This window comes from Pavona decussata, unplaced genomic scaffold, assembly GCF_977016875.1.
Source record: "Pavona decussata unplaced genomic scaffold, jaPavDecu1.1 SCAFFOLD_96, whole genome shotgun sequence".
Classification (NCBI taxonomy): Eukaryota; Metazoa; Cnidaria; class Anthozoa; order Scleractinia; family Agariciidae; genus Pavona; species Pavona decussata.
The window spans coordinates 231,790-259,447 of NW_028145513.1; the positions used below are offsets into that span (position 1 = coordinate 231,790).

The 27,658-nt window shown below is 38.4% G+C and overlaps 2 protein-coding genes across 2 annotated transcripts; one reads left to right on the forward strand and one right to left on the reverse strand.

The window, feature by feature from the left end:
- Positions 1-2,972: 2,972 nt before the first annotated feature.
- Positions 2,973-6,770, forward strand: LOC146472771 (uncharacterized). The gene has a single exon (XM_085119163.1). The coding sequence runs from the start codon at positions 2,973-2,975 to the stop codon at positions 6,768-6,770; it is 3,798 nt and encodes a 1,265-aa protein (XP_084975289.1).
- A 9,844-nt stretch (positions 6,771-16,614) lies between these two features.
- Positions 16,615-26,080, reverse strand: LOC146472772 (adenosine receptor A2a-like). Its single transcript, XM_085118962.1, has 2 exons — positions 25,828-26,080; positions 16,615-18,918 (listed from the first exon to the last, which is right to left on the reverse strand). Exon 2 carries the CDS (start codon positions 18,907-18,909, stop codon positions 17,959-17,961), a length of 951 nt encoding a protein of 316 aa, XP_084975088.1. The 5' UTR covers positions 18,910-18,918; positions 25,828-26,080; the 3' UTR covers positions 16,615-17,958.
- Positions 26,081-27,658: the final 1,578 nt, after the last annotated feature.

Genomic DNA, 27,658 nt, shown 5'->3' on the forward strand with positions numbered 1-27,658 from the left:
TGCAGGAAGCTTTCAATTTTGCCAATCATGGTTGTATGTAGGACGAGTGTCGTATATTGACCAATTATGGCCTACAGGTAGCTGTAGGAAATAGCAAGGGGTGACAAGCCTGCACGACTTCTAATAATGGAAACATTTTTGAAATGTAACCTCTTTATATTTTTGCTCTGCCAAACATGTCATTTAGAGACTTTACTTTTCTAAAGGAAATTAGTGGTGGCCCTTTGAAGGTTTCTCGTAGAAAAGGCTGGTTTTGTATTAAGGGCCCGTTAAAGTATCTTTTGATGCCGTTGCTAGGGAAAAATCAATTTGCTATAATTCTGCACGTGTATGTTTCAATTGGACCAAATTTGGGCAATACCCATAGGGGGCAAATATGGTCCAGTTCATGACGTCATTGGACCACGCCCAATGTCACGTGACCAGAAACAGAAAAATGCATTTTAACTAAATGGCTTAAACCTTTTTTCCGCATTTTCTGTACAAAAACAATTCAAAAGCCGTTTTGAAGAAATTTAAGCATGCGTTTTGGTTTATAATGAAAATTAAAAAAATGAGAATGGAAATTGTGCTTCTTTGACCACTCTTTTGCGCATATATTTTTTGTTTTTCATTTTGTCGCAAAACCCATGCTTGAATTTCGAAAAAATATGATGTTCTTTCGAATTGTTTTAAGATCCAGCAACTACAATTATCTCTCGAGGAGAAAAGTTCTTTTTTCGCGGCACCGGGAGTGGTGAGCGAATTTTCAGCGGCCTGGTGCCTAAGCATTGTTGGCCAGGCTGCTCCACCGCTTGTCCCTTCCCAGTTAGCCTTTTGGCCGCGCATCGTTCGGTGTGAGTACGCAATAATTTTGCCAGTCTTCGCATCGTGGACGGCAGCTGAGCTGTTATTCGAATAGTGGCCGCGAGTCAGATAAAAGCCTGGATGTGCAATGATGACTTATCTCCACGTCGGACTGCTTCAGTTATTGCTTCTTGCATGCTCCAGTCGGTGATCCTTTTTACGAACGGTGCAATCAATTCAATAATATGGATCCACTGAGTGAAACTGACGTGATCCAGACCGAGAGTCCCGAGAATTTTGTGGCAATCTTTGAAATATTGCCCATTGACAAGGAATGAAAGAGCAACGAGATTACGTATTGCAGATCTTGGACGAGTTGTGGCTTTAACGACAGGAATGCTACTCTTCAAGTTGACTTCCCACATCGACTACACTCAAACTCAAACTCTTCAACTGTGTTCTGTTTTACCGAACAAAATTCGAATTCAGTTTCTTTTTCACAGCCACAGTGTTGTAGATTACTTAAATTACTGTTAACTAGGTTCTCAAGCGGGGTTGATGTTGTAAGGAGAAGTTGTCCATCACAAGTTTCGAGCTCACCATTATCAGTCAGGTTTTCTATCGATTGGTTAGCATTTTTTATGTAAGAATGGAATTATCGAGTTAGAGCTGCTTTCAAAGATAATTTACAAGCCTCCTTGTTTACCGTCTGCTGCTCCATGCTGTCTTGGAAGTGGTTGCAACTTTGTGGCCTCGATGGCTTCGTTTATTTGTGTTATATCTAAACAGTGAAGTTTCTCAGGTTCGAAAGGGCAGTTCACGGATTCAGGTTCACAGGGTCGCACAGTTTTATCGCAAAAGACGTCTGGGAGTTTCGGAGCGGTCAAAAAGGCCGCGGACACAGAGTTTTCTTTGAAGTTTGCAGGTGATGATAGCGCAATACTAATTTCAGTTTGTGTCTCCGCATCTTTGAGATTTCGATTCCCAACCTGACACTGGAAGTCTTGTACTGTCACCTTTTCGAGATTTCCCCATCGACATGCAGCCATCGCTGCGGCTTTCTGTTCACGTCCGTACTGGTGTATGATATTTTCAAGCAAAACACACAAGTTTCAAAAATAAAGGCACGACTTGTAACCGTAAAGCAGAAAATTAATCAATAAAAATGTAAACGAAAAGTTTTTCTTGTGTTTGTTACAACGAAGAAGAAGGTACCGGTCGGTACCGGCGACTTGAATCGGCGACGGGCCGGCGCCGGAAAAAAGCGCGCGAAAAAATTTTTGGCTGACCGGAAGTGAAATTGCACTTGGGTAGAAACCGTGTAGCTTAGCAACTAGATACTTTAATGGGCCCTTAAGTGCCATTTTTCTATTAAAACATGTTTGAGGCTGAGCACTGATGTTTGATATTGTGTTACGAAAGGCAGTTACTACGCAACTTAAGCAGTTGCGAAAAGAAGGCATTTTTTTCAGGCCTTCCTTTCGCAACTGCTTAAGAGGATCTTTCTTCTATCTGATCTTTCATCCACAGTTCAAAATATGTGTTTCATGTATTTACATTTATTTATTCATCCTTCACGGGTATATTACGAACTCACTATATGACCAGCTCTCAGTTGGCTTGATAGCTCAGTTGGTAGAGCACTGCACCGGCATGGGTTCGAAGCCCGTTCAAGCCTTATAGTTTGATAGCCAGCTCTATAAGCTTTAATTTAATATATGGATTTAGGTATCTACAGTTTATACCACACGCGCTACATCGCTTGGACGCGAGACACCTCTAAAGGTATACGGTAACCTTAAATAAAGATGATGATTATGATGATGATGATGATGATGATGATGATGATGATCGCAACTGCCGAAGTTGCGTCCTAACTTTCTTCAATTTAATGTACCATTTATTGTAAACAATCTACTATAGACTCACTAAACCATTATTCAAGCTCCTTCACCGATTGATCACGTACCACTAAGTACTACCGGGAAAAGGACGGTGGTAGCTTTCTGGAAAAAAAGATTTGTTCATAACACTGTACATACCAAGGGGTTTCCGAGACTCACCTTCAACCCCCACCCCCAATGGCTGCTAATAAGTGCATTACATTTTTCCGTAACTCTTGCTTCTGGCTACCACTACGCCGATTCACGTTTTTTTTTTCTCTGTGGTTTCTAGAAACATCAGTCATGGCAAGCACTGAAAGAGTTCGACAAGTTCTCGATACTGCTCACTTTGTGGCCGATTTCCTTTGCAAAACCGGTCGTACTCTCATAGCCAACGAATTATCCAAGGAAATCATGATTTTGCTCAACAATATCCAAATGATGTCTGGCTTCGTTCCTATCAGTGACCACACAAGTGCTATAGGAAGCGACAGAATGCACCGCGAGTGTGGAAACAAATGCGTAGAAGGAATACAAATATTTGAGCAGGGAAAATTATATCATTACCGAGGTAAGTATCAAAAAGCAAAACGCCTTTACATAAAAGCACTCACCATCAAGAAAGAGATTGGTGACAAACGCGGAGAAGCAGCATGTTACACAAACATGGGAAATGTGTTTCTAACTCTCAGTGAATATGTCAAGGCTGAAGAATATCTTCAGAAAGCACTTCACATCATAAAAGAAATTGGTGACAAGAACGGAGAAGCAACATGTTACACAAACCTGGGAAATGTGTTTCAATCTCTCAGTAAATATGTCAAGGCTGAAGAATATCATCAGAAAGCACTCCAGATCAACAGAGAAATTGGTGACAAGGAAGGGGTAGCAACATGTTACACAAACCTGGGAAATGTGTTTCTATCTCTCGGTGAATATGTCAAGGCTGAAGAAAATCTTCAGAAAGCACTTCACATCATAAAAGAAATTGGTGACAAGAACGGAGAAGCAGCATGTTACGGAAGCCTGGGAAATGTGTTTCAATCTCTCAGTAAATATGTCAAGGCTGAAGAATATCATCAGAAAGCACTTCACATCACAAGAGAAATTGGTGACAAGGAAGGGGAAGCAACATGTTACACAAACCTGGGAAATGTGTTTCTATCTCTCAGTGAATATGTCAAGGCTGAAGAATATTTTCAGAAAGCACTTCACATCACAAGAGAAATTGGTGACAAGAACGGAGAAGCAGCATGTTACGGAAGCCTGGGAAATGTGTTTCAATCTCTCAGTAAATATGTCAAGGCTGAAGAATATCATCAGAAAGCACTTCACACCACAAGAGAAATTGGTGACAAGGAAGGGGAAGCAACATGTTACACAAACCTGGGAAATGTGTTTCTATCTCTCAGTGAATATGTCAAGGCTGAAGAATATTTTCAGAAAGCACTTCACATCAAAAGGGAAATTGGTGACAAGGACGGAGAAGCAGCATGTTACATAAACCTGGGAAATGTGTTTCTATCTTTCAGTGAATATGTCAAGGCTGAAGAATATCTTCAGAAAGCACTTCACATCACAAGAGAAATTGGTGACAAGGACAGAGAAGCAGCATGTTACGGAAACCTGGGAAATGTGTTTCTATCTCTCGGTGAATATGTCAAAGCTGAAGAATATATTCAGAAAGCACTTCAGATCGAAAGAGAAATTGGTGACAAGAACGGAGAAGCAACATGTTACGGAAGCCTGGGAAATGTGTTTCTATCTCTCAGTGAATATGTCAAGGCTGAAGAATATTTTCAGAAAGCACTTCACATCAAAAGGGAAATTGGTGACAAGGAAGGAGAAGCAGCATGTTACATAAACCTGGGAAATGTGTTTCGATCTCTCGGTGAAAATGTCAAGGCTGAAGAATATCATCAGAAAGCACTCCAGATCAACAGAGAAATTGGTGACAAGGAAGGGGAAGCAACATGTTACACAAACCTGGGAAATGTGTTTCTATCTCTCAGTGAATATGTCAAGGCTGAAGAATATCTTCAGAAAGCACTTCACATCACAAGAGAAATTGGTGACAAATGCGGAGAAGCAATGTGTTACACAAACCTGGGAAATGTGCTTCTATCTCTCAGTGAATATGTCAAGGCTGAAGAATATTTTCAGAAAGCACTTCACATCAAAAGGGAAATTGGTGACAAGGACGGAGAAGCAGCATGTTACATAAACCTGGGAAATGTGTTTCGATCTCTCGGTGAAAATGTCAAGGCTGAAGAATATCTTCAGAAAGCACTTCAGATCCAAAGAGAATTTGGTTACAAGGACGGAGAAGCAGCATGTTACGGAACCCTGGGAAATGTGTTTCTACAACTCGGTGAATATGTCAAGGCTGAAGAATATTTTCAGAAAGCACTTAGGATCAAAAGAGAAATTGGTGATAAGGAAGGAGAAGCAGCATGTCACACAAACCTGGGAAATGTGTTTGAATCTCTCGGTGAATATGTCAAGGCTAAACGAGCGCACGAGAAGGCACTTGCACTGAGTAACGAGATTGGATCCCTTGACCTGCAGCGTAAAAACCTCCTTTCACTAGCATGGGACACTTTGGGATTGACTGGAAACATAGACGAAGCTGTTTCGAGTCTCCTTGCAAGCATTGAAAAGTGTGAGGAAATGCGAATGCATTTAAGAAACAATGACCAATATAAAATCTCTTTTTTAGACAAGTGCGCTACTCCATACAAACTCCTCAGAGACCTGTTTTTGGATACTGGGAAATTTAATGAAGCACTTTGTTCGGAAGAGCTCAGTCGGGCCAGAGCCCTGGCAGACTTAATGTCAGCTCAGTACTCTGTGGAGCAAGAAACATCAGTGAATCCACGGTCATGGCTTAACATTGAAAGGACGGAGACCAAAGAAAGTAACTGTTCTTGTTTACACATTTCCTGTCGCGGCCACCAATTATTATTCTGGGTTATTAAGCCAGACAAAACCATAGATTTTCGACTAAAAGACTTCAGCGACAATTTTGAAAACAAAATTGGAGGAAGATCTGTAGATAAAATTTTCGATGACATAATCTTCAGAATATTTCCATTTCCCCTTACTCAAGGGCACTGCGAAGATCGATCACTGTTCCCTTCAAACGCTGGCTTCTTGAAGCAGGCGTCTTCCTCGAGAGATGAAACCGCCGTTTTCCGTCCTGTAGAAGAAGACGAAGACGAAAACCAGTATATTGATCCACCGAATCTCTCTCAGTGTTACAAAATGATTATCGATCCTGTTGCTGACTTACTTGTGGAGCCCGAAATCATCATTGTTCCTGATTGCGTCCTCTGGAAAGTTCCATTTTCTGCGTTTAAGGATGAAAGTGACAAGTATTTAGCAGAGACTTATAAGATCCGCATTATTCCTTCTTTGACGACTCTCAAGCTGGTTCAGGAGAGTCCAGAAGATTATCATAGTCAGACCGATGTACTGATAGTGGGTGAGCCAAAGGTTTGCGTGGTGTATCACAAGGGACGTCGTGAGAAATTATGTCCATTGCCAGGCGCAAAAGAGGAAGCAGAGATGATTGCACGACTGCTGGGAGTTCAACCTTTGTTAGGAGAGCACGCAACTAAGAAGACAGTTCTTCAGCGAATACGCTCAGTAGGTCTGATACATCTCGCTGCCCATGGTGACGCCGAAAGAGGAGAAATCGCTCTTGCCGCTCCACTCTTTTTTGAAGGGATTCCAAGTGAAGAACACTACCTATTAACAATGGCTGAAATTTCACAAGTTCGTCTGAGAGCCAAACTGGTAGTCCTTAGTTGCTGTCACAGTGCACGTGGACAGATTAGATCCGAGGGAGTTGTTGGAATCGCTCGCGCCTTCTTAGGTTCCGGTGCACGTTCCGTATTGGCTGCCCTGTGGGCCATAGAGGACCTGGCTACAAAGCAGTTCATGAGACGTTTCTACGAGCACCTTGTTTGTGGTGAAAGTGCCAGTGAATCTCTTCACCAGACAATGAAGTGGATGAGAGGTAACGGCTTTTCAGAAGTAAGACAGTGGGCGCCTTTCATGCTGATTGGAGACGACGTGGCTTTTGATTTTGGAAAGTAAAGGTCAGTTTAAATCAATAGATTGATATAACGGATTACAATAACTAGAGAAACTCTAATACGCATTTTAAGAGGCTTATTATTCTTAAATAAACAGGGTGATGAATGGGGAATTCTCCTGTCTGAAGAGAGCCTATTTCTTCTCCTGTGTATTAACATTCCCTATATCCCAAACTTTATTGGGGAAACAGGGGTTGGTCCAATAGTAAGAGAAATTGCCTTTCGTTTCGTGTCACTGAGAACATTGATGGAAACATTTCTGTAATATAAGAATGCATTCTTTCTGCTGAACCAATAACCCGTACGCGTATTGCTCACGTTAATTAAAAAGTATGTAATTGAGCGGCTTGCCTGAAACATTCTTCTTTTTAACAGGTGCCTTGCCAAAACCAGGGAGGAGCTGGCAATTCGGCAGTTTTGTCTAACTAGAAAAATGATAAAATGGAACAGTGATTCAGCCAATGAAGAATTGAATAAACTATATGTGGGTTGAAATTTTCAAAGGATAAAAGCAAGGACGGTGGCTACTTTTGATACTGCGCATACGTTCTGCCCATCTCTAAATACTCGGGTTTCCTACGTGTGGTGCCTACTAATACAGGGATATTTTTGCGCGGTTCAAAACTATGCGGAGAAAGCAGGACTTAGCAAATGCTCTTGGTATCGAAGAGAAAATTTGGGGTACCCATGCATTTTTAAGAGAAAAAACAACTTCAATTTGGGAAAAAACGCCATACATTGTTTTGTATTTTACTGTTTTTTAGAATAATTGCTTCTTAATTATCTCTAAAAAATGCGTGGTTACCCCTAATTTTCTTTTTCGATTTCAATAGCCCTTGCTAAGATCTGTTTTGCCCGCATAGTGATAAAATAAAACAAAAATACTTCGGTGTTATTGAGTAGGCACCGTCCTTAAATGATCCATCGATTCATGTTTGCAGTTGTTCCTTCCACTCGGTTCCTGTTGTTGTCGCTCATCTGCTAATCGATATCAATAAGGCTTCTGATATTCTAAGTATGCAATGTGCGCGCTTGTGCTGCTTCCTGTTCCCCTTTTAAGCTTCACCGCCGAGTTACCTTCAACCCACTTTCCTTGAACAAGAACCACACACGGAAGCAAAGACGCTTAAGCATCATCTTCAAAGCCCCGTGGTTCATGCTCAGCTAAAATGAACCGAAAAAGTCCAAACATTTCAACTAAGATAAATGAGCGCCACTAACGTGCGATCAAGCCCAATTACAGCAGCGCTAGTGCTCAGTGCCTCTTATTGTTCGCTCGTTCAGTTGGGCTTTTAATTTGAAGTCCTTTGTTTCTCGTTTCCAATGATTAACCAGACTAAACGAGGATGGAGCCTAATTGCATGTTAGAGCGCCGCCACATCTTTTTTTTTTATAAATACGTGAGTATTCCTATTACAATTTACGCAAAAGAAAGCAAGGAACAGTAGCTTGGGTAATGTTAACGACAAAAAATACTTTTTTTCATGGCCTTTCAGAGTTGAGTCTATATGATTGTTTATTTTAAATTTATAATTGCTGCATTAGGTATTTGTTATTCTCTGTGGAATTCAGGAATTCTTGTTTAGTTCGAATTACCTTAAATCAAGGTGAACTGTGTAGTGAATAATGTAACAGTTCATTCATTACCACTGATCCCATATGGGTTGTATGATAGTAGCACCAAGGCCCCCAGCGAGGGGGGGGGGGGAGAGGTCTCAATAAATTTTTCCATGGAGAGGCTTTGCTTCGAACCCCAAACCCTTAGCCTTTGATATACCACTTTTGACAGAAAAGCCAACCCTTCCATAAACCTTCTGTACAAAACGGTACCCTTCCACATACGTACTTTCAGTATAAAGACTGTATCTTTTTTTGTGGCTACTCTGTTCGAGATATTTTGAAAGACCATTCTAAATAGCTAAATAACAATCCCGTACCCTTTAAACCTCCAGCTCAAAAAGGTGCCTTTTTCGGAAGGAGCCTCCCCGTATGGGCCATTTTAGGGAGTACCAGCCTCCCCCTTCCCCCCCCCCCCCCCCTCGGCACCATGGAGTTGCAACAATAGCGTTATTCTAGTTAGCTAAAGCAACGACGACGAGGACGCCAACGAGAACGTCAGCATCAACAGTTTTAGCTAGCAAAACACTGGCTATGCACATGCATCATACACTTTGGTACATTTTGTTTCTGCAAAACAACAACGTAAAATGACCAAATTTTAGGTTTTATGGAGAATGTGAAGGCATGATGATTTTTATCTATTCTCTTTCTGGACTTTAAAAGAGTATAAATCATCCCAAATTTATTCAGAAAACGCGAACGTAATTTTTAATTTCCGTTTTCTTTGGCGTCGTCGTCGTCTCAAACGTATATTGTTGATACATGTATGACCTTAAACTGCTAATATAGTATTACCTTTGTACATTTCTCTTTAAATGAATTTTTGAACGTTATTGTCCTGTAAGGGTTTGCCTTCTGAGAAGGCATCCTTGTAGGAGTGTCACGTGCAGGTATTTAAAGGTACAAATTATGATTCGTATAAGAGAAAAAAAATGGATTTGCCAAAAGTGATAGAGCACGAAGATAACGCTAGCATTGAAAACCACGTGCATCGGCTTTGGGTTATCAGCGAAAACGTCTTTAAGACCTTGCGATTACTGATTCTTAATAAAATGTTATCAAGTTTATGTTACTAATTTAAAAATTAGTCGTAAGACTGGGAGCAATAATCAATATAGTGCGAATTGTACAATGCACATTTGGTTTGAGTTCAGTCACTTCGGCGTCACAGTCGTTTCGCAAGGCAGAGTTCAGTTACTAACCCTATGAAAGCGCAACTTGCAAATAGGGAAGGCACAGGGAAGTCAACCGTTTCGTCCGTCATCTTGCTTAACATCGAGGGGAGCTGGTATTGAAAACTCCGTGAAGAAATGGTTTTCTGCGCGAGTGTCTTTCCTTATGCTTATGTAGCTAGTGTTCTCACTTGCTTATCTTTATCCTTACGTTCTATTGAAAACCAGCCTTAATTGCTCCCACTTCATTAGTCATTATATTTTACTGAAAATTGATTCATTGCAGCACGATACTCAGAATATAAATTTGCTCACAGTCTCTATAGCTTTCATCAAATAATTCCTTCGTCACTTTCATCCACAATGCTACCTTTTGTCTTATAAAGGAAACATGGAAATCAAACCAAGAACGACACCCATATGGATTTTAATCAGACTGGGCATGAACAAATTCAATTTTGGTCAGCAGCCGTGCAACTGCAGGGTCGGGGAAAGACCGTTTCAGTTCAATCTCGTACCCAGAGTCATCAGGCTCTTTGGCCAGCGATTGGTCGCCAGGAGAGACTCTGGGCAATTGGAATAAAAATTTAAATGTTTTTTGATTGGCTGCCCCGTAACGGCTTGCATTGTTTTACCGCAGAAATCCTGCAGTACTAAAATTTCATTTCCCCAGAGTCTCTCCCGGCGCCCACCCACTGACCAAAAAACCTGAGAACTCTGGGTACGAGATTGATTTCAGTTTATATTTAAGGCGGGACTTAAGTTTTATCAACATGAACTAAGACTGACTGACTCAAAGTTGGGAGAGTTTTATTTCTTTGTCCAGACAATGATGCTAAAAATTTGAATGAGCCATAACTTTGTCACATTAACAATAAAACAGCCTCGTGAATGTTAAGACTAGCCTTCCACAAAAGAATCGGCTTAATCGGGGCAAGACAGCGTTTTAAATTGATTTTCCGTCTTAATTCTAAATTCAAGACGTAATGAGAATCACGCCGAACGAACATCTGGAAATTATTTATGACATTGAGACCGGAAATCCGACCCAAAATCGCACTTCTTGACTAATCGATCACTAGCCTAACAACGCTACAGTTATAAAGGCGAAAAATAATAGAATAGATTTTCAAACTCACGCTTCTTGAAGAGAGAATCCTTGCCCATTCTTGCTACTGTTTTCCATATCAGCTGAAGTCCCAGATGTTGAAATCAACATTTGAAAAGGGAAGGGTTAGGGCCCTTTTCTACCACAAAAATATACTAAGTCTTTGGCTGGGTCAACAATTCGCGGAAATTTCACGTTGCCCGAATAGAAATCATCCCTAAGACCTACTTTTTAAAGCAAAGCACACAACATGCTATCCTTTATAGTTCACGCCCGAGTAGCTGAAAGTTACCCGTTTAGCTTAAAAAGAGAACTAAAAAAGCCGTATGCTATTGCGTCAGTTCTTGCATTCTATAAAAAAAAACCCAGTTCTAGTTATCACGGGGAATTCAGTCAAGATATTGACAACGAAACCAAAATACCCGGAAGCTATCAAAAGACACAAAGACAAGATTCTAATATGTCCAATATAGCTTCAGTTGCTTCAACGAACGTGCTCGTCTTTGCTGTAAAAGAAAAAAAGATTGCCGACGTCATCTATCCCAAAACAAAATTGCTTGTTTTATGACAACGATTTTATATTGAAGACTTGCTTTCCAGCAAGATTTTTGCAAAAAAAAAAAAAGAAAAAAAACAGCTGCTGCTGGGGAGTCTCCGGGACATGTGTCATAACAAAAGTCAAAAGTGCTCGTGAGAATGCAAGAGTCCCAGAAAGTAACACCGAGTTGTGTAATTAATTCTGAGCTTCTTTGATGTAATAAGAAAATTAGTATAATGATTCCGAGCTGCGTTCTAATGTTTGTGATCGATCGATTGTAATATCATATGGGAAGAAGAAAGCCCAGGATAAATGCGAAAACAGAACGGTGTCAGTTTCCCTGTAAATGGAGCGACAAAGTTGTTGAAAACGCATTAAGTTTCCAATATAAAAGTTGCTTTTGTGCAGATTAATTTTACTGTGACCTTAACTAAATTGTCTTTTATTGTCATTGCTTTATTTAACTTCAAGTTTTTACACGAGTAATGTCACTGAAGACGTTAGTTGAATCGCGGACACACTGGATAATTTATGCTGTGTTACAACGGTTTCAATTATAATGATTTGTATGGGAATGCAACGGATTTGTATAAAATTCTAGAAATTAATAAACGTTATTTTCTCAATAAAGTCAACTAACCCTGTCTTTTCTTCTTTTGACATTTATTACCTTTCATTTGTAGTGACATTTAATTCAGCCCCTTCCTTACATACGTCGAATCATTTTCAACAATTTACTGAACATTCTTCGTTTTTCACAGCGATGCAAATCAGCATTCCGTTCTCCTCCTCTCATCCTATCGCTAATGCAAGAACTTACGTGACATACTAATGCCACTCCCAAAGACACCTGGAGCTTTCCGTTGTAAGAGACATAGGTGCAAAACGTGTTTTACACCTTTTCCCCTACAAACGAACAAAGACCTATACGACATCACATCGCTTTCTCATTTTCACGTTTCTGCTTTGTATGTTTATTGACCAATGATATCTCAACTTTTCATTATATTAGTATCTTGTTAAATATTGTAACCGTTTATTTCCAATTTTTACTTAGTTTTTTTCAGCCCCTGAAAAGCGTTAGTTATGTCTAATCGAAATGTTGGGCAATAAAATTTTAGCTGTCCGATCAGCCTTGCATTTGATTTTACGCTTTATCTGTTCAATGGCCTGTCCACACACTCGACAGTTCACATCATGAACATTTGAAACAAAGAAACGCTTAAACATCCCTGTATACAAATCTGTCGCTGGCCAGCGCACCTTTCGATACCCAGCAGAATCACTGTAGAACTCCTCACACAGAACACTCAAAGACTATTCCAACGTCACGGTTTTTAAAAGAGATTACAAAGCATATCATTCTTTTGGAACAATTTTAAATGAAATTTGAAGTGATTGAATCTTACATTCTGACAGATTAATTAATTAGCCTGAGTTAATAAGACCTCGGTTTTCACCGGTATATATATTTTTCTACTAGGTAGTCGCTGCGAAGGAACATGACGTAAACCGACTGGTGTTATTTTCTTATTGGACAATAAGAATCGAGATCCTGTCGATTCAGTTTTGTTACAGGTTTTCGTTTTCGTTTTTAATTTTATTTGAAATTTCTATTATGACTGTTCAGGCTATTAAATGTAATCAATAATATTGAAATTGATTATTGGAAAGCCTTTTGAGGACCTATCAATAAAGTATGTATGTAACTATGTGTGTTACATTGTTTACCGCATGGAGAAACGGCGAAAGAAGTAAAAATGTTTTTGTTTTTTTTTTATCTTTCAGTTAGTATATAGTACGCGCGGTGTGATTGGTCAATTTTGCGGATCATATTTCACTGTACGGTCGCTAAATTTGAAAGTTTGATAAAAGATTAACCTCAGAAATATAATAAATATCTTACTAACCTCGTTTTCTCGGTCCGTACTGTAAGTTACGGACCCTCTTTCTTCCCGTTGATTTATGGCCCAAGCGCGAAGGAAAAAACTCTGTCCGTAACTTACAAAACGAACTTCAAACCTTGGTAAGTAAGAGGTATATAGTGTGCTTTATTAACTGAATCCAAATGGCTTGAAACAATAAAACCCGTCAACACGATTTCAATCGGACGACAAAATTTTGGCCGTGTTAACATGGTAAAGCTGATGGAAGTCGTGTTTAAAAATAAGGCTACAGAAAACGAAGGAGGCGAAAAAAGAAATTAAAAAGACATTCACATTGTTCGGACAATAAACTGAGCCTTTGACATCACCACGTTTCAAGTTCACGCTAAGAAGACATTTTCTTCGGTTATTGAAGTGAACGTTACAATTTGTGTTGATTGCAATCTACACATAACAAGCCACTCAGCTTACTGGTTCAGAAGACGCAAATAAAAATTCATTAATGGACCTAATTTCTTACTCTTTCGTGCAAGTGCATTACCTTTACTCTCGTTCTTCTACGTTTTGAGTTCGCCGCCCGAGGTCCATAATATTTCGCGTTCAGCCCTCCTTTCGATAATAGGTATTCCGAGAAAATAGAAAATAGGCATGCTCAGTTAAAGAGACAAGAAATATAAATCGAAACAGAAAATAACCGTGCCTCATTAAACCACATCTCTCGTGATTTATGAAAGTTGTCACCTTTTTAGCAGTGAAAAGGGTTTGGAAAAATAAATTGCACGTTAAGTGTGATCTCCTGACTAATGGGAGTTTTAGTAATCAGGAAATAGACTTTACGTCATAATAATACGAAGGGTAAATTACTTTAGTCAACACCGCTGACCGCTAACTATTGAAGACCTGTGGGTTCCCTATGAGCGTGATTCTACATCCCAAAGAGTGGTTTGCGGCCAATTTTGGTCCATAATCTGCAGTGAATTGCTTGCGTTGATGCAATCCTACGTGAAACTCTAAATTTTCTTTCTTCTAAAGCGAGTGATGGCGGAAGATGGCGAATTACAGCGAAAATTTTAAACGGAAATCACCGTAAATGGATGCCCGTGTTGTCTTCCTTCGGGACCCCAGAAGCTGTTCATTAATGGTATGACATGAGAGCACGGAATACCACTGGCGATGAATAGTTTTGCGATCTGCAAGAAAAGGTTCAGAAGTCTGGAACTTTGTACAGTTGGAATGATTTGCGGAATGCAAATACTTTTTCAACTTATGTCAAAACGTGGGAATTTAGATAAAACCGTAAAGTAGGCTTTACTTTGCTTGAAGTTGTTTAAAAAATAACAGGCATTAAGAGATGGATTTATCAGAAATTTAACCAGTATGTAATATTTTCTTAAATTCAAGGCCGTTTCATATTTTTAACGGTCTACTGGCGAACCGACGCGTTCAGTTGTTATGTCAAAATGCGGGAAATCCATTTTTATAGCCTTTTTTCTTATTTGCCCTAGGAATAGAATAAGTCGGCGCCGCAGAAAGTTTTACAGATTTACCAATTGCAATGTCCACTGTAAACTAGCAATATAGTTTCATTTCTCGAAGTGGTGTACTTTTAGAGAAATTAAAGAAAATATGTTGTCTGTGTTGGAATCAACTAAAATGGCTGAAACACTGCCTACTTCATTGAACGTTTAATTCATTTACAAATAATAAAACCAAAACCCACATATAATTAATTTTTTGCAAAATAAAAAAAATTGGAGTTTGTGGGGCCAACAAACAACTGATGTTACCATGGCAACAATGAAGTAAGGACCTTAATAAAGGGCGTTTTGGAACATCCCCCCTGAAGATCTCTTTGTGTGCCAAATTTGAGTAGGGGTCAAGAATTTTCATTTCCCACTTTGATTGATTTTTACAGAGAAGTGTTCTTAATTGCTATATGACCAAGAAGACCCCCGTACTTGGAAGTCCATTTGTCCTAAGTGTAACAACTCCCGCAGGCTAGCACGCTTTCCATATTGCTGCTTCTACGTAGTTTTTTTTTTTTTTTTTAGGCGTGAGGGGACTGACTGTAATTGGCTCTCGCTGTAGCGGCTCCCCTGCCATTATTTCCTCTTTTTAGTTGTTATTTAATAGTCATTATTCTTTTTTGTGTTTTACATGGTGAAGCTAAATAAACAATAGAAATAGAAATACAATCATAAAAATCTAAAAAAATTATTTCAACTATCCACAAGTACATCTCTTACGGAAAGCAGCCGAAGAAGATGGTATAGTCCATTCCCTTCAAACGCTTTAAATTTAATCAGTTTAAGTTCGACAAAGACAACAAGTACTAATGTATTCGAGGACCTGATGGAAAAGGCTTCAATTGTGTCGGAAGAAATGTTATAAGTGTTTGCTCTGCTCTTTAATTGAAAAGAAAAAATGGGTACTTTCTTAACACTGACCATTCCAACATGGGATTAGACTTGTGTGTTGATGGTCAGTCCATTGAAATTGAAGTATAACCAATACCAACAGTGACTTAGGCACAATAAAGATTTCTTGCTTGAACACTGCATATCTTCCATCGTTTGACGCACGCTTGTATTTGCTTTAAGCTTTTTACGTTTGCTTTGATTGAATAATTATATGAGGTGTGTGCGTGTCTCTCTGCTACATCTATTCATGACCGAAAGCTTCACGAGGAATGATGATAAGGTGCCGTTTACATGGGAGGAGGTTAAGCGTTCGAACTCCAGATGGGGCACCCTCCTAGAGGGATATGTTGGTTTTAGTTAAGGTTATTTGGTCACCGTAACGAGATGAGAGCTGTTCTCTGCTGTCAAGATCAGACGAAAACGAAGACGACATAAAAGACAGCAGAACCGATCTGGAAGATTTTGAACAGATGTATCAGGCAGTATGGATGAAGGCAAAAAGAAAAAAGAAAGAATGAAAGAGACATCATATCCGGTTGTTGAATATCCGCCACATAGAGGTAAGCCAAATTTAAAGGCAAAGGAAAATCCCCGAAGAAGTAAAAGGATTGGCATAAGTGACCAAAAGTGGCCGAACCGAACGATCAAAACGAGGTACTGATAAAGAGTAAACGAAGTGCGAGTTCAACGAAGCCGATTTGTCAACATTGTATTCTGAACTACAGCGCTGTGTAAAAAGGGATGGATAGTCCATTTCGGCGTACCGATTACCATAATGCTGTAAACAAAGGCACCAGGGACATAATAGTGAGGGGCTATCTTTTGACCCTACTGAGAGTGAGCCCTTTTCAGGAGAGTTTCTGTGGTCCTTAAAGATGACAATGTTGAAAAAAGTTGAAAGTAAATACCTTGCATTTCTTTCTTCGTGTTTATTAGCCTTCAGGCAGAAATGTATATCCATCCAGCTTTCTGTGTTCGTGGTTCGTAATATGAAAGAGGCGACATCCTCCAGTAACTAAATTGGGAAGTTTGAAATCTACAACAACATATGGTTGGATTCGACAAAATAAAAAAAAACTGTGCTCTTAAAATTTTTAATGAAACATGTAACTCAAGGCCAAGCTTCATTGATATACTTAAAATCAATCTTCTTTTAATCAAGTTTTTGCAGTGAATAAACCGGCCACAGCAGTACAGTTGCATAAAACGGAAAGTCGCCACCAGTCTTTCAAGAAAAAGGTTATAACTAAAATAAGCACATGTTAACGTAAGAATTAAAATACAACATACAAAACACAATAAAAGAAGATTCAATAAGCAATATTTTCTATAGCATCATCTGTAAATACAATTATCACTGAATATAAATTATCACCTGAAAGCAACCGATGATGGTAATGTTAAAATGCAAACTGCACAAAAAAAAAAAATTCGAAAAAATCTTCCTTAGCCCCTGGAATAATGGCCGTCTTGTTAAGTTAATTAAAACACTGATCTGGAGGTTCATTTGACTTTTTTAAAACTGAATGAGTCCTTCCCTTATTATTCCCATTACAATTTAACCCCTTAACCCCCTTTGAAAAACAATCGAATTCGTTGGAGTTAGAGCAGACCTTTTGAGTTAACAGTGTACTCTTCAAATTGAATGAATTCTTGCGTGGTTTGAAAATCTTGAACGCGGTAACTACACGCATCTGACGAACCCCTACGAAGGGACCCGGACTGGAAATGAGAAGAGGAGAAATTGTTGCATTAATGTTACAAACATTGTTTACAATTTCTCTCTATCACTTGTTCTTCTCCAAACCCGCCTTAAAAAGACTTTTATGCAGCCCCTATCACCATGTGTTGATAATATGTAAACGGCCCAGCTAGTACCAAACCAAATGCATGTGAAACAGTAAGCGGAGTATGCATAATGATCTTGGGGTTTAAAGGGTTAAGATGGGGAAAGAGTAAAATGGTGATGCAGAAGTAGCGTAATCTTATCCATTTCTAAGAATACATGTTTACTTTGTTAGTTATCTGGCTGAAATTACTGACATGAATCTTTTTAACACAAATTAGCGTTCCTTTTACGTCTAAGTATCATCTATAAGGTTAAAGCGGCGAGTCATTTAAGCAATGTCACGATATTTTACACGATATTTTTTTAGGTTAAAGCGGCGAGTCATTTAAGCAATGCAAAATCGCAGAAAAAATGTAGATATCCTTTGCACCTTCAAAGCACTATTTGCACACATATTTCTCGTCTTCGTCAAAAATTAATTGCTAAGTCGTTTGACAAGTAGGTCTGACCAAAACGAACTTAGGACTGAGCATGTCGTCCCATATCTTGGACCATTTATGTGCTAGTTATTCGGTGCATTATCCCTTTACGTGTTGATCAATATATGTTTTTAACTTCCACGATTTAATAAGTGCCCAGTCGGATATAGAAGTTTGTCAATTTCTTCTGCATGCCCCCAAAAGGGGCCCAAAGATTCGCCTAAGGATGAATTTAAATGTCTTCCTAAATTCCGGTATGCGCACTCCATACACAATAGGATTGATCGACGAGTTGGAATAATGCAGAACTTTGTAAAATATCGTGGCAGACCAATTGAAAGGGCACTTGGACGCGGGGCAGTACACTACGACAACAAGAGTCACGAAAAATGGCGTCCAAGCAATCAAGAAGAACCCAATAACAAAGGCTATCGTGGTGGCCGTGCGAATCTCGCGCTTCAGCGATCGTTTGCTCGGATTGTTGTTCATCCTGGTCATGGCGATTTTCCAAATCGCAGCATACGCGACCACGATGATCGTCAGCGGAAGGAGGAAGAAGACAACGAAGACCAACAGGACCAGGTCTCCTTGCTCGATTGTAGGAACCATGAGCTTGACGCAAGCCGCTAGAGCAGAAATCAACCAAACCAAAAATAGGGCGACGTAATAGACATACTTTGGCATGTTACGGTGTTTCACGGCCCAGCCGACGCAGAAGTAACGCTCCATGGAAATGGCCATGAGGTGTAGAATGGACGAGATCCCTGCAAAGCTGTCCATTGTAGTGTAAAAAACGTTCAAGCTTTCGAAATTTTGGGGTGGTGTAGGGGTAGTATAGGCGTTCATAATGTACATCCACAAAGGCACAGAGATCGCACCGACCAAAATGTCAGCTACTGCTAATCCAAGTACAAAGTAGTTTGTCACGGAACGGAGCTTGTCGTTAATGAAAAAGGCTGTCACCACCATTAGATTACCAAACACTGCTACTAACGCGATGATGGTGTAGAAGAAGCAAGCCACGATGACTGACTCTTTGGAAAGGTTGCTATAACTGACCCCTCCTCCTGCTCGAGCCATTGGCTGTGTGGTGTTGGATAATAGCGTAATGTTTGTCGGGTCTGACATTTTACCTGTCTAAGAAAAGAGAGCAGTGGTTATAATGGCGTGCGAAATGGAGCGATTTTCAATTTTGTGCCGAAAGTAATTTGCGTTCCCTTTCCTACTCTCTGTGGTTGGTTTGCAAAACTCGCACCACTTTCTCAACCAACGGAAACTAAGCAAAACCGAAACCAATCGTGACTTTCTCGGACGCATTTTCTCGCGCTCGGCGCCGGTTTCATGTTTTTCCTTTGAATTCTGATTGGTTCATTGTGTCGTTTACATCTGTTGGGATTGGCCAGAGTAATCACTTTGGCTTTGGTTTTACGACATGTTTACTTAATTGAAAACCACTTTTTGTAGAATTCATGCATGGGCACAACTTCATGCATGCGTTAGAAAGGGCTAATTAGAGATGACATAGCTACCAACATCTCGCAGCAGACTGTTACATAGTACGTAAGCAGTGGTTTTTAAAGTGGACCTATAATTGGCTAAAACTTTAACAATGATTCATTTCAAATCCCGTTTTACTAAAACCTTGAAAATGTCCAAAAAATGTTGTATGTAATTACAAAAATAAATACAAGAGTATAAACATTTTAATTGCAAATTTGTGCACAAAATTTTGCTGTAACTTCTTACGCCACTTAAGCTTTTTGTATCAGAAATTAGGGATCTTGTTCCTTTGAGACCAGCCTTTGCTTGTCAGAGCTTACTTTGTTTTAATCAGTTCTTTATGAAATATCAAATAAGCTAAAGGTCTTAAGGCACTATCTCGAATCGAAATGGATACTTCTTCTTTCGGTTCCGATCTAAAATACATAGTAATTCAAAGTTCAGTTCCGAAATGTCCAAGGATTTGGTTAAAATGATTGCATATTCTCTAAGTCAGAGCAACTCAAACAGACTAAGAAGATTTCAATGACTCCAATATGGCGGTTTGGAATTATTGTTGAAAAGAAATAGTAATAATAGTTTGTGTGTAAACTCGTGAGGATCATGCTTACCTGACATGCGTATAACAATGCAAATAACCGACCGATTGGAGGCAGTTCAGAAGAGTATTGGTCTGTTACGCTTTTCAATGGGTAAGTGGTCACCGAACTATTTATATATCAACGATAGCAGCAGTGGAGTATTCCCAAGCGGTCGTGTGATCTCACAAAAGCCTAGTACACATTTTAAGCGATCAAAAGCCCTGTGTATCTTAATAGATTTCCAAGATTGGATTTGACTCAACTGCTCAGTCGACCAATGGGGGCATTGTTTGCAGAACAAAGAGTAATTACTTTTTACACCTTAGAACTTTTCTTAATTTAGTACTGTACTGAACCAAAAAAAAAATGGCAGCGAGGTGAACAGGAACATTACTGATTTGGACAAATCGACTTTTAGTTTGCTGTGATAACGACAGAAAAAAGAAACTGCAGGAATTGTACAAACCTCCCCATTTAGATCTTTGATTTGCCCAGCCGCGATGAATGTGGATACGTTTCATTAAGTTGCTGAATTTAATTAGAGTTAAAATTTCATTTCAAAGTCATGAAATTCACCTATATTTATTTATCTTTCCCTGGATTCTTGTTTTGAATTACTGTGTACCTAAGAAACATCTAATCGAGGCAGCACTTAATAGTTAAGTCTTCTAGTTTTCATGAAGAAACAAATGAAACGTACAGCAATAAGCTGAGTGGATAGAGGATACAAGTTTGTACTCGAGGGTCTCGGCACCCTTTTATAAAGAGTAATAAGATAGACCTTTTCAACAAACAAAACACTTCTCTTGTGTTTTCAAAGCCCTTCGGGTGACATGAAAAGATATTCAGCTGCTTTATTGACAACGAGTTAGTTAGTAATCCTTCTTTTGTTTTGTAAGAAGCGAGGCGCCTCGAATGGCAATTAGCATGTGAGGTCCAAAACAATAATCACAAGTAAGAATACATTCTTACAGCAATGATGGTTCATCAACTCATCCACGCCGCATTGAATAGCGGCACGGCATTCATGGTTTGACAAAGTTTATTACCAAAAAAAAGAAAAGAAAGAAAGTTCTTCAACAAAGTGACACTGCATGGATTTAACCATCTAGGAAAATTCTGCTTCATTGGAGGTCTTGTTGGTGCTGTTCGCTTCATTCTGATTCCCACTGAACTGGTGCATTATTCATTTGGAGAAATGATCTCGTTAGATTGATACTAAACAACAGGGTGCCTCATTCAAAATTTTAGCATTTGTTTGTATTTCGCAGAACAATCGAACAACCAGCTGAACATTTGCCGGTTCTGAACTTAGCTGTATCGAGCATGTATACAAGAAAACAAACCACGCTTGCAGAAAAAGTAAATTCTACGATTGTTGTAACGGACGATTTGAGACTCATCTTTATCATTATACATCAGTAAAAAAAACTAATTTAAATGCTTGGTCTATCCAGGAACATGCAACGGTTCATTCCTGTGGATAGCTGTTCGGTCCTGTTCGGAAGCCCTTAATCACCTAATAAATTTAGACATAGTTTGTCTTCGGCAAAATGTGAGTCTTAAATTTCGTAGCGAATGTTTGGTCTTATCAACAGAGTTGATAAGGTTATTTTGTAACCGTAAAGTTTCTTTCGTTAGCCCTTCGTCAAAGCGAATTTCGTAACACTGCATGGAAAACTAATTCCTTTTGTCTCCGGAGGGACAAATACGTCGTTCAAAATGCGAAATAAGGTCAGCTAGCATTTTCGTAAAGCCAACTGAACAACTTGTAAATTCGGGGCTAGAATACGATTGCAGGAGGCAACATTTTTAATTAAGTATTTTGTTTATTTGTTGTCGTTGGGTGCCCCTGTCTAATATCCGTCGTTCTTTAAATATATTCACCTCAACAGCAAAGCAAAAGCAACGAAAGTTTTCCTTTCACGAAATGATAAAATTACCGTGACAATCTGGTATCATCTTTAAATTTCTTGCTGGAAGTTACACGTGCCGAGAAGGTCCAGTAGATGATTAGCTGACAAGGGTTAGTAGCAGTAGCGCTATATAGCAGAGCAGAAAAAGTCTGATTTGGATTTGAGAATGTAATCGGAATGTTTCAGCAAACCAACAACTAAAACTCAGAGTCGTTTAACTCGGCGCCACTTTATAATTAGAAGATTTTTTAGTTGCAAATATCGCGTAGTCCAAAAAAATTGTGACATATAGCCAAATATTAAATTTACAGTGTTTTAATTGTTCCAATAGCACGCGGTCTCAGTGCACAAAATTCGATAACTTTAATTAACTTGTTTCAAAGTATGGCAATCAGCAGTAATTGCTTTAAAATTTGGTCAAAGTTTTACAATACCTGGGATTACTCAAATCTGTGAAGGCTTATGCAAAACTTTTTCCCCGTACAAATTCGATTGAAATCCTGACAACATTTTTGTTTCCAAAATTAGTTTTGTATGCTGCATAGAAGAGTGGAGCTGTTAATATCTAATACAGGAAATATGCATCACTAACATTGTTAATATGTTTTTGATTTGACTTAGGTAAAAGATATTCTTTTCAATGATCTATGGTTCATATTAAGCTCTTACTTTCAAAATGACTTATTTTGTTTGATCAATTGTGCCGCCAAACCTAAGAGCTACATGATCGCTTGAAGATGAAGTGTAGCCATGTTAATCTCGAAGTGTTTCCACGAGTCTTCCATTGTGGCTTAGGCAGAAATATTAGCAAATTAAAAAGTATTAAAACCTTTAAATTTAGCTCCAGTTTGGTAAATGCAAAGATTTGGTTATGCCAATCTTTTATGAGGCCCGTCTTGCAAGTTTACAAACGATACACGGAGTCAAAACGTTTGCAAAAATATTGAAATTGAGGGCCCTTGCCACCTAGACAAAAAATAAAAGGGTTTATTAACGATCAAGTGCTCTTCCCAGAGCCATCAATGATTATTTTTTACTTTTTTATCTTTAAGAATGATGTATTATTCTAGAAAGTGACACAGGCATACTCGGAAAAAAAGAAATCCGAGTGCTCCTATCAGGATGCTCTACCACTGAGCTACAGGAGACTCGTATGAGCTAAGGCCATTAAGCTAGGTTCATGGGACAAACATCCTGCATACTGCTGGGATTTGAATGTCGCACGTGTGGTACATGAAATAAATTTGATGGTATATTTCAAGCCTGGTGAATGAATACTGAGAATGATGTATTATTCTAGAAATTGACACAGGCATACTCGGAAAAAAGAAATCCGAGTGCACTTTATCTATTCATTTTTTTTCGTTTTTTTTTTTTTTTTACTCTGTCCAAACTAGCCGGGGTGCGATATTTCACAAAAACTTAGAGAATTGGGTCTTATCCTTTCATTTGTATTGTGATACGGGAAATCTGCTCCCGGAGCTGTGCATGCATGTTCATGTATTACTCTCACTTAAATGAATTTGGAATTAAAATTCAGTTTAATGAAGAAGAAGTTTGAACCGAAACAAAATAAGAAAACACTTTTAATTGTTTTTTTTTTTTTTTTTTAACGTAATCAGCATGCAGAAGCGATTTTAATTTTAATTTTAGTTTTAATAACGAGTGAGAGAAAAGAAAGAAAAGTAATAGTTTCAAGTCAGGAATTTTTTTTTTTTTTTCTTACTACAAATATTTTTATTTGCTGACGGTTCCGAATGTCATTCGAAAGATCCGCCCATTATGATGTTAAATGAATGCATGTAATGAAACAAATTCTTTGCAAATATTTTATACCGCGGTTCACTCGTTTTTGATTGACAATAGAACAACATGATGGTCGTCGAAGTACCTCAGCGGAAGTGAATATATCATTTCGACCTAATTGTTTAAAGACAAGCCAGCCGAAACGGCATAATTCTTATACGATCTTTTCAGAGTAACCCACTCTTTACCAAGATATAGTAACACATGTCATAATTTTTCAGATGTGGTCAGTTTGTTTTGATCGCCTTTTCCATTATGAGTACCGTGCCTATGTATTACTCAGCATCTTTGCTGTTGATCATTCAACATCGATGTGGTACGCTAATAAAAATACACTGACCCTTCAGATTTGCAAAACCAGATAGCGCAATTCGTTACCATTTATACCCTCGTTATAGTTCAACGAGTTCCATTTTTTTTTTCTATCGAACGCCGGTATCTTGGTACCTTAACAGTCCTTTAAAACTTAATCGTACGTTCACGGACGCGTGATGAAAATTACACTTAAAATGTACAAGAGAAATATTTCATTGATTTCATAAGTATTCCCGTAATTTCTGTTTGCTAACTGTCATTTGTTGTTTCCCTTTGTCATTATTACAATTTTAAGAAACAGAAAACGCTGTCTTATGTTATTAGAGAAACATGACCGCCAAAAAAAGAAAAAAAGTGGTAGCTCTTGCCTCTGTGTCTCCAGCCATTCTAGGCTTAAAAATATTGGGGAAAGATAAATACTCCATCATCATTTTCAACACTACATAGTCAACTAAGGAGCGATTCTAGCAAGTGTGAACGCCGACATATTCTAGAAAGTCTAGAGACGAATCGATCTTAATATTATCAAATCTGTTCTATTCTTTAGCATTGAAATCAAAACAAAAGCCCGTTTTTCCTGATAAAAGAACCGGCATCACTTCTCTTCTTTTCTTTTTTTGTTTTCACAGCTTCACAACACCATTATTAAATTTGCGCAATCGTGATACGTGGAGGTCCTTACGACATCCGCTAATAAACATGCCAGTGTTCCTTCCTCAAACCAATTCCTTACCCTCAAATGTAATAATAAGACCTCAGCATCAAATATATTCTGGAAAATTTTGCTCCGTTCGTTTGAGGATAGAGAATAAAATTCTCATATTTGAATTGTATACGGATAAAATGCAACACAAAATTCGCCATTCATAATTTCCATATGCACCTTGTGGTATATCACTGTCAACCGCGAGGGATTACAAGCTTTCGTCGTATTCATTGCATATTTTTATGGATTCGGAAACAATTGTTTGCTTGTTCAGGAATGCTAAATAGAAAAATTGACAAGTAGTTGGTATCGCAATAAATCGTTAGCATGTTTCGAGGCATCGAATTGAATCGAAACTAGACTGGAATTAGTGCAATAAATTTTTAATGCGGATATCCCAAGCAGGCCGATTTTTTTAAGTGATCCTTTCAATGTTTTTTCACATCAGAAAATAAGATCAAACCTGTCAGTATTAGTATCAAACCGAAAAATATATATATCGTTTTAAATTGGCAAACAAGTTCTCTCAACAACCATGGAATGCCTAAATCATTGTTTTCTTCAAACGTACCAGATTTCAAATCAAACATTCTTCCCAATCTTGAAAGCTGCTCAGTTAACTCCGAACGAAAGTTACATACTGGCATTTAGGGTTACAGATCGCAGATCAAGTTTATCAGACATAGTTCTGGAAGTAAATAATCACTAAATAACAATAAGGAATCAGCTAACACAAGACGAACGCGCTTGAAATGAAGCAGAAGGTCGAGACGACAATTGTAAATCGTTATAGGTCATCCTAACATACGAACACGGGGGATCTACTAAATTTTCGCGAAGAAAAAACCAATGAGCAATCGGCAAGTTGCTGTGGTCTGACGACGAGATGGCATTTACAGAATAACTTGGTTGAGTTAGTATCTCCGAAATGACACCAACGAACATTCCACAACGACAGGAACACGACGGAGAATAATAATCATGTTTTTTTGAAATCTTTGGCTGGAGCCGGAGTAAACCTCAGAAGATACTTTCTTATTTAAAAGCTTTGGCAGCACAGAACTCAACTGTCATATTTTTTTCTTGTCCCCCGGGCCTTGATTTCAAGCAAATCACGGACTGTTTGCTTTATCGCAAGCAATCACAGAAATTGAAGAACAGCAACCACTTAGCATTTACTTTGGGCAAAACATACTACGCCACTAACCAAACTTTAACTTACAGTGTGTGTTATCCAGCAAGATCTTTGAAGGTTCCTAAAACCAGGAGGCCTTGTTAACGATGTCAAATCGTCTTCTTTCTCTTTAGCTTCTTTAAAACTTAATGTTTGTTCTGGCAGGAATAATCAAATGTTAACACCCGGCAGTAACAAGCTATCACACCTTTTTGCATTTCAATGAACTGCTGTCACTCAGAGCTTTCAATTGCTACCAACAAAGTAAACGTTAATGCCTAGCCAATCGAAAATTCATGAGATCTGAGTGACATAAATCTACGGCAAACAAAACGAAAAACAATTGTTTCTAATACCGAAAAGCTTGTGCTCGCTGTGACAATCCTAGAAAAATGCGTGGATTATATTATCTAGATTCATAAAAATTCAGCTGCCGGAAATGAGCTAGAAACTAAAATTTTGAGGATAAATAACGGCCCATTTCACCGGTCAGTAAATTTTCTACAATTTGTCTTTCTAAAATGGGAATAACGCTTTCGGTAAACAAGCTGGACCAGAATTAACATAAGACCATCGAAAACTAAAATTTTCATGAGTCCAAACTAAGAACAAGAAAACAACAATAATATTTATAATAACAGAGCTATAATAAATTTGAGATTGATTTTTTTCATAAGGATATATTTTGATAATCGTAATGGTGCCTTGTTGCAGATAGAAGACCTCAAGTGATTAGAAGCTACACTGATATTTTTATCCATTAGGGACTCGAAAAAGATATTACCAACAGAAATTAAAAATTATCACCAAAAGAATGCTAGCCAAAATCAGGCTGTATATATTTAGGAAATGATTGTTGTAGGTTTTTATTCCGAAAAGTAATAAAAATAATCAATGTAAGGAACTCAATTCGCATGTGGCAATTTTTCAATTCACACCATTTTGTCAGATAAAATATACTTCAGGTTTAGCATGAACGACCTCACGCAAAAAAAAATTAAAAAAAAAAAAGCTATGGTTACTCACTAGTAATATTTTTAACTGACACCAACAAAAAAACCAGAAAGATCGAACTATGCGGACAAAATTGCTGGGGTTACCATTTAAATCCTGATCACCTGCGGTAAGCTTGAACGTTCAAAGCACTTAAACCCAAGAGGCACATGTACACGGTTTGTTTTCACCACTGATAAAGACTACTTCATTAAACTTTTAAGACCTTGAATTGTGATCCATTTTCATCTTTTTTAACCGGTTTAAGGTTGAATGTCCTTGCTTTGCGGGTGTTTATACGCATTTCTGTTTACGCGGTCATTATTGCGTCCCAACATGAAATCTCTTTTTAACACCCTCGGAGCCGCAAGAAAAGCAAAGATTTTTAAAAAGCCGACATGTCAAAGAATAACTTTCAAAGTATCGATGATTTTTCAACTATCAATTGCTTTTAGATCAATTCGTTCAGAAAATTTCTATTCTTGATTTTATATGGGATTCCTCTCCCGAGCTGCAGGTGAAACAAGCGAAGTTAATGGCAAATCGATGATCGAACGCTGAAACCTTATCTACAACTACCTATAATTGTTAATCCTCTTTAAAAATTGAAAGACATATTTTTTAGAAAGCATATTTAAGAGTAGAATATTTTTTCCCGTGCTTTTTATTCCGCTTGAGCTTTTAATTAACTTTTTTTTTTCAATTTTAGTTAAAAATCCAAATGGCTACCAAATTTTCAAATTCCAAATGCGTTTCTTATTCGTTAGTCGGGACAACAAAACCAGTTAAGTAAACATGCTCGTCAAATTTAATATTCGAAATCTCTAGACACAGCGTCCAGCTATGTGGCGCTGTGTTTACTATTAAACGAAATACAAGGTAAATA

Coding starts and splice junctions, on each gene's coding strand:
- LOC146472771 (XM_085119163.1), top strand. CDS start 2,973: ATGGCAAGCACTGAAAGAGTTCGACAAGTTCTCGATACTGCTCACTTT.
- LOC146472772 (XM_085118962.1), bottom strand. CDS start 18,909: ATGTCAGACCCGACAAACATTACGCTATTATCCAACACCACACAGCCA.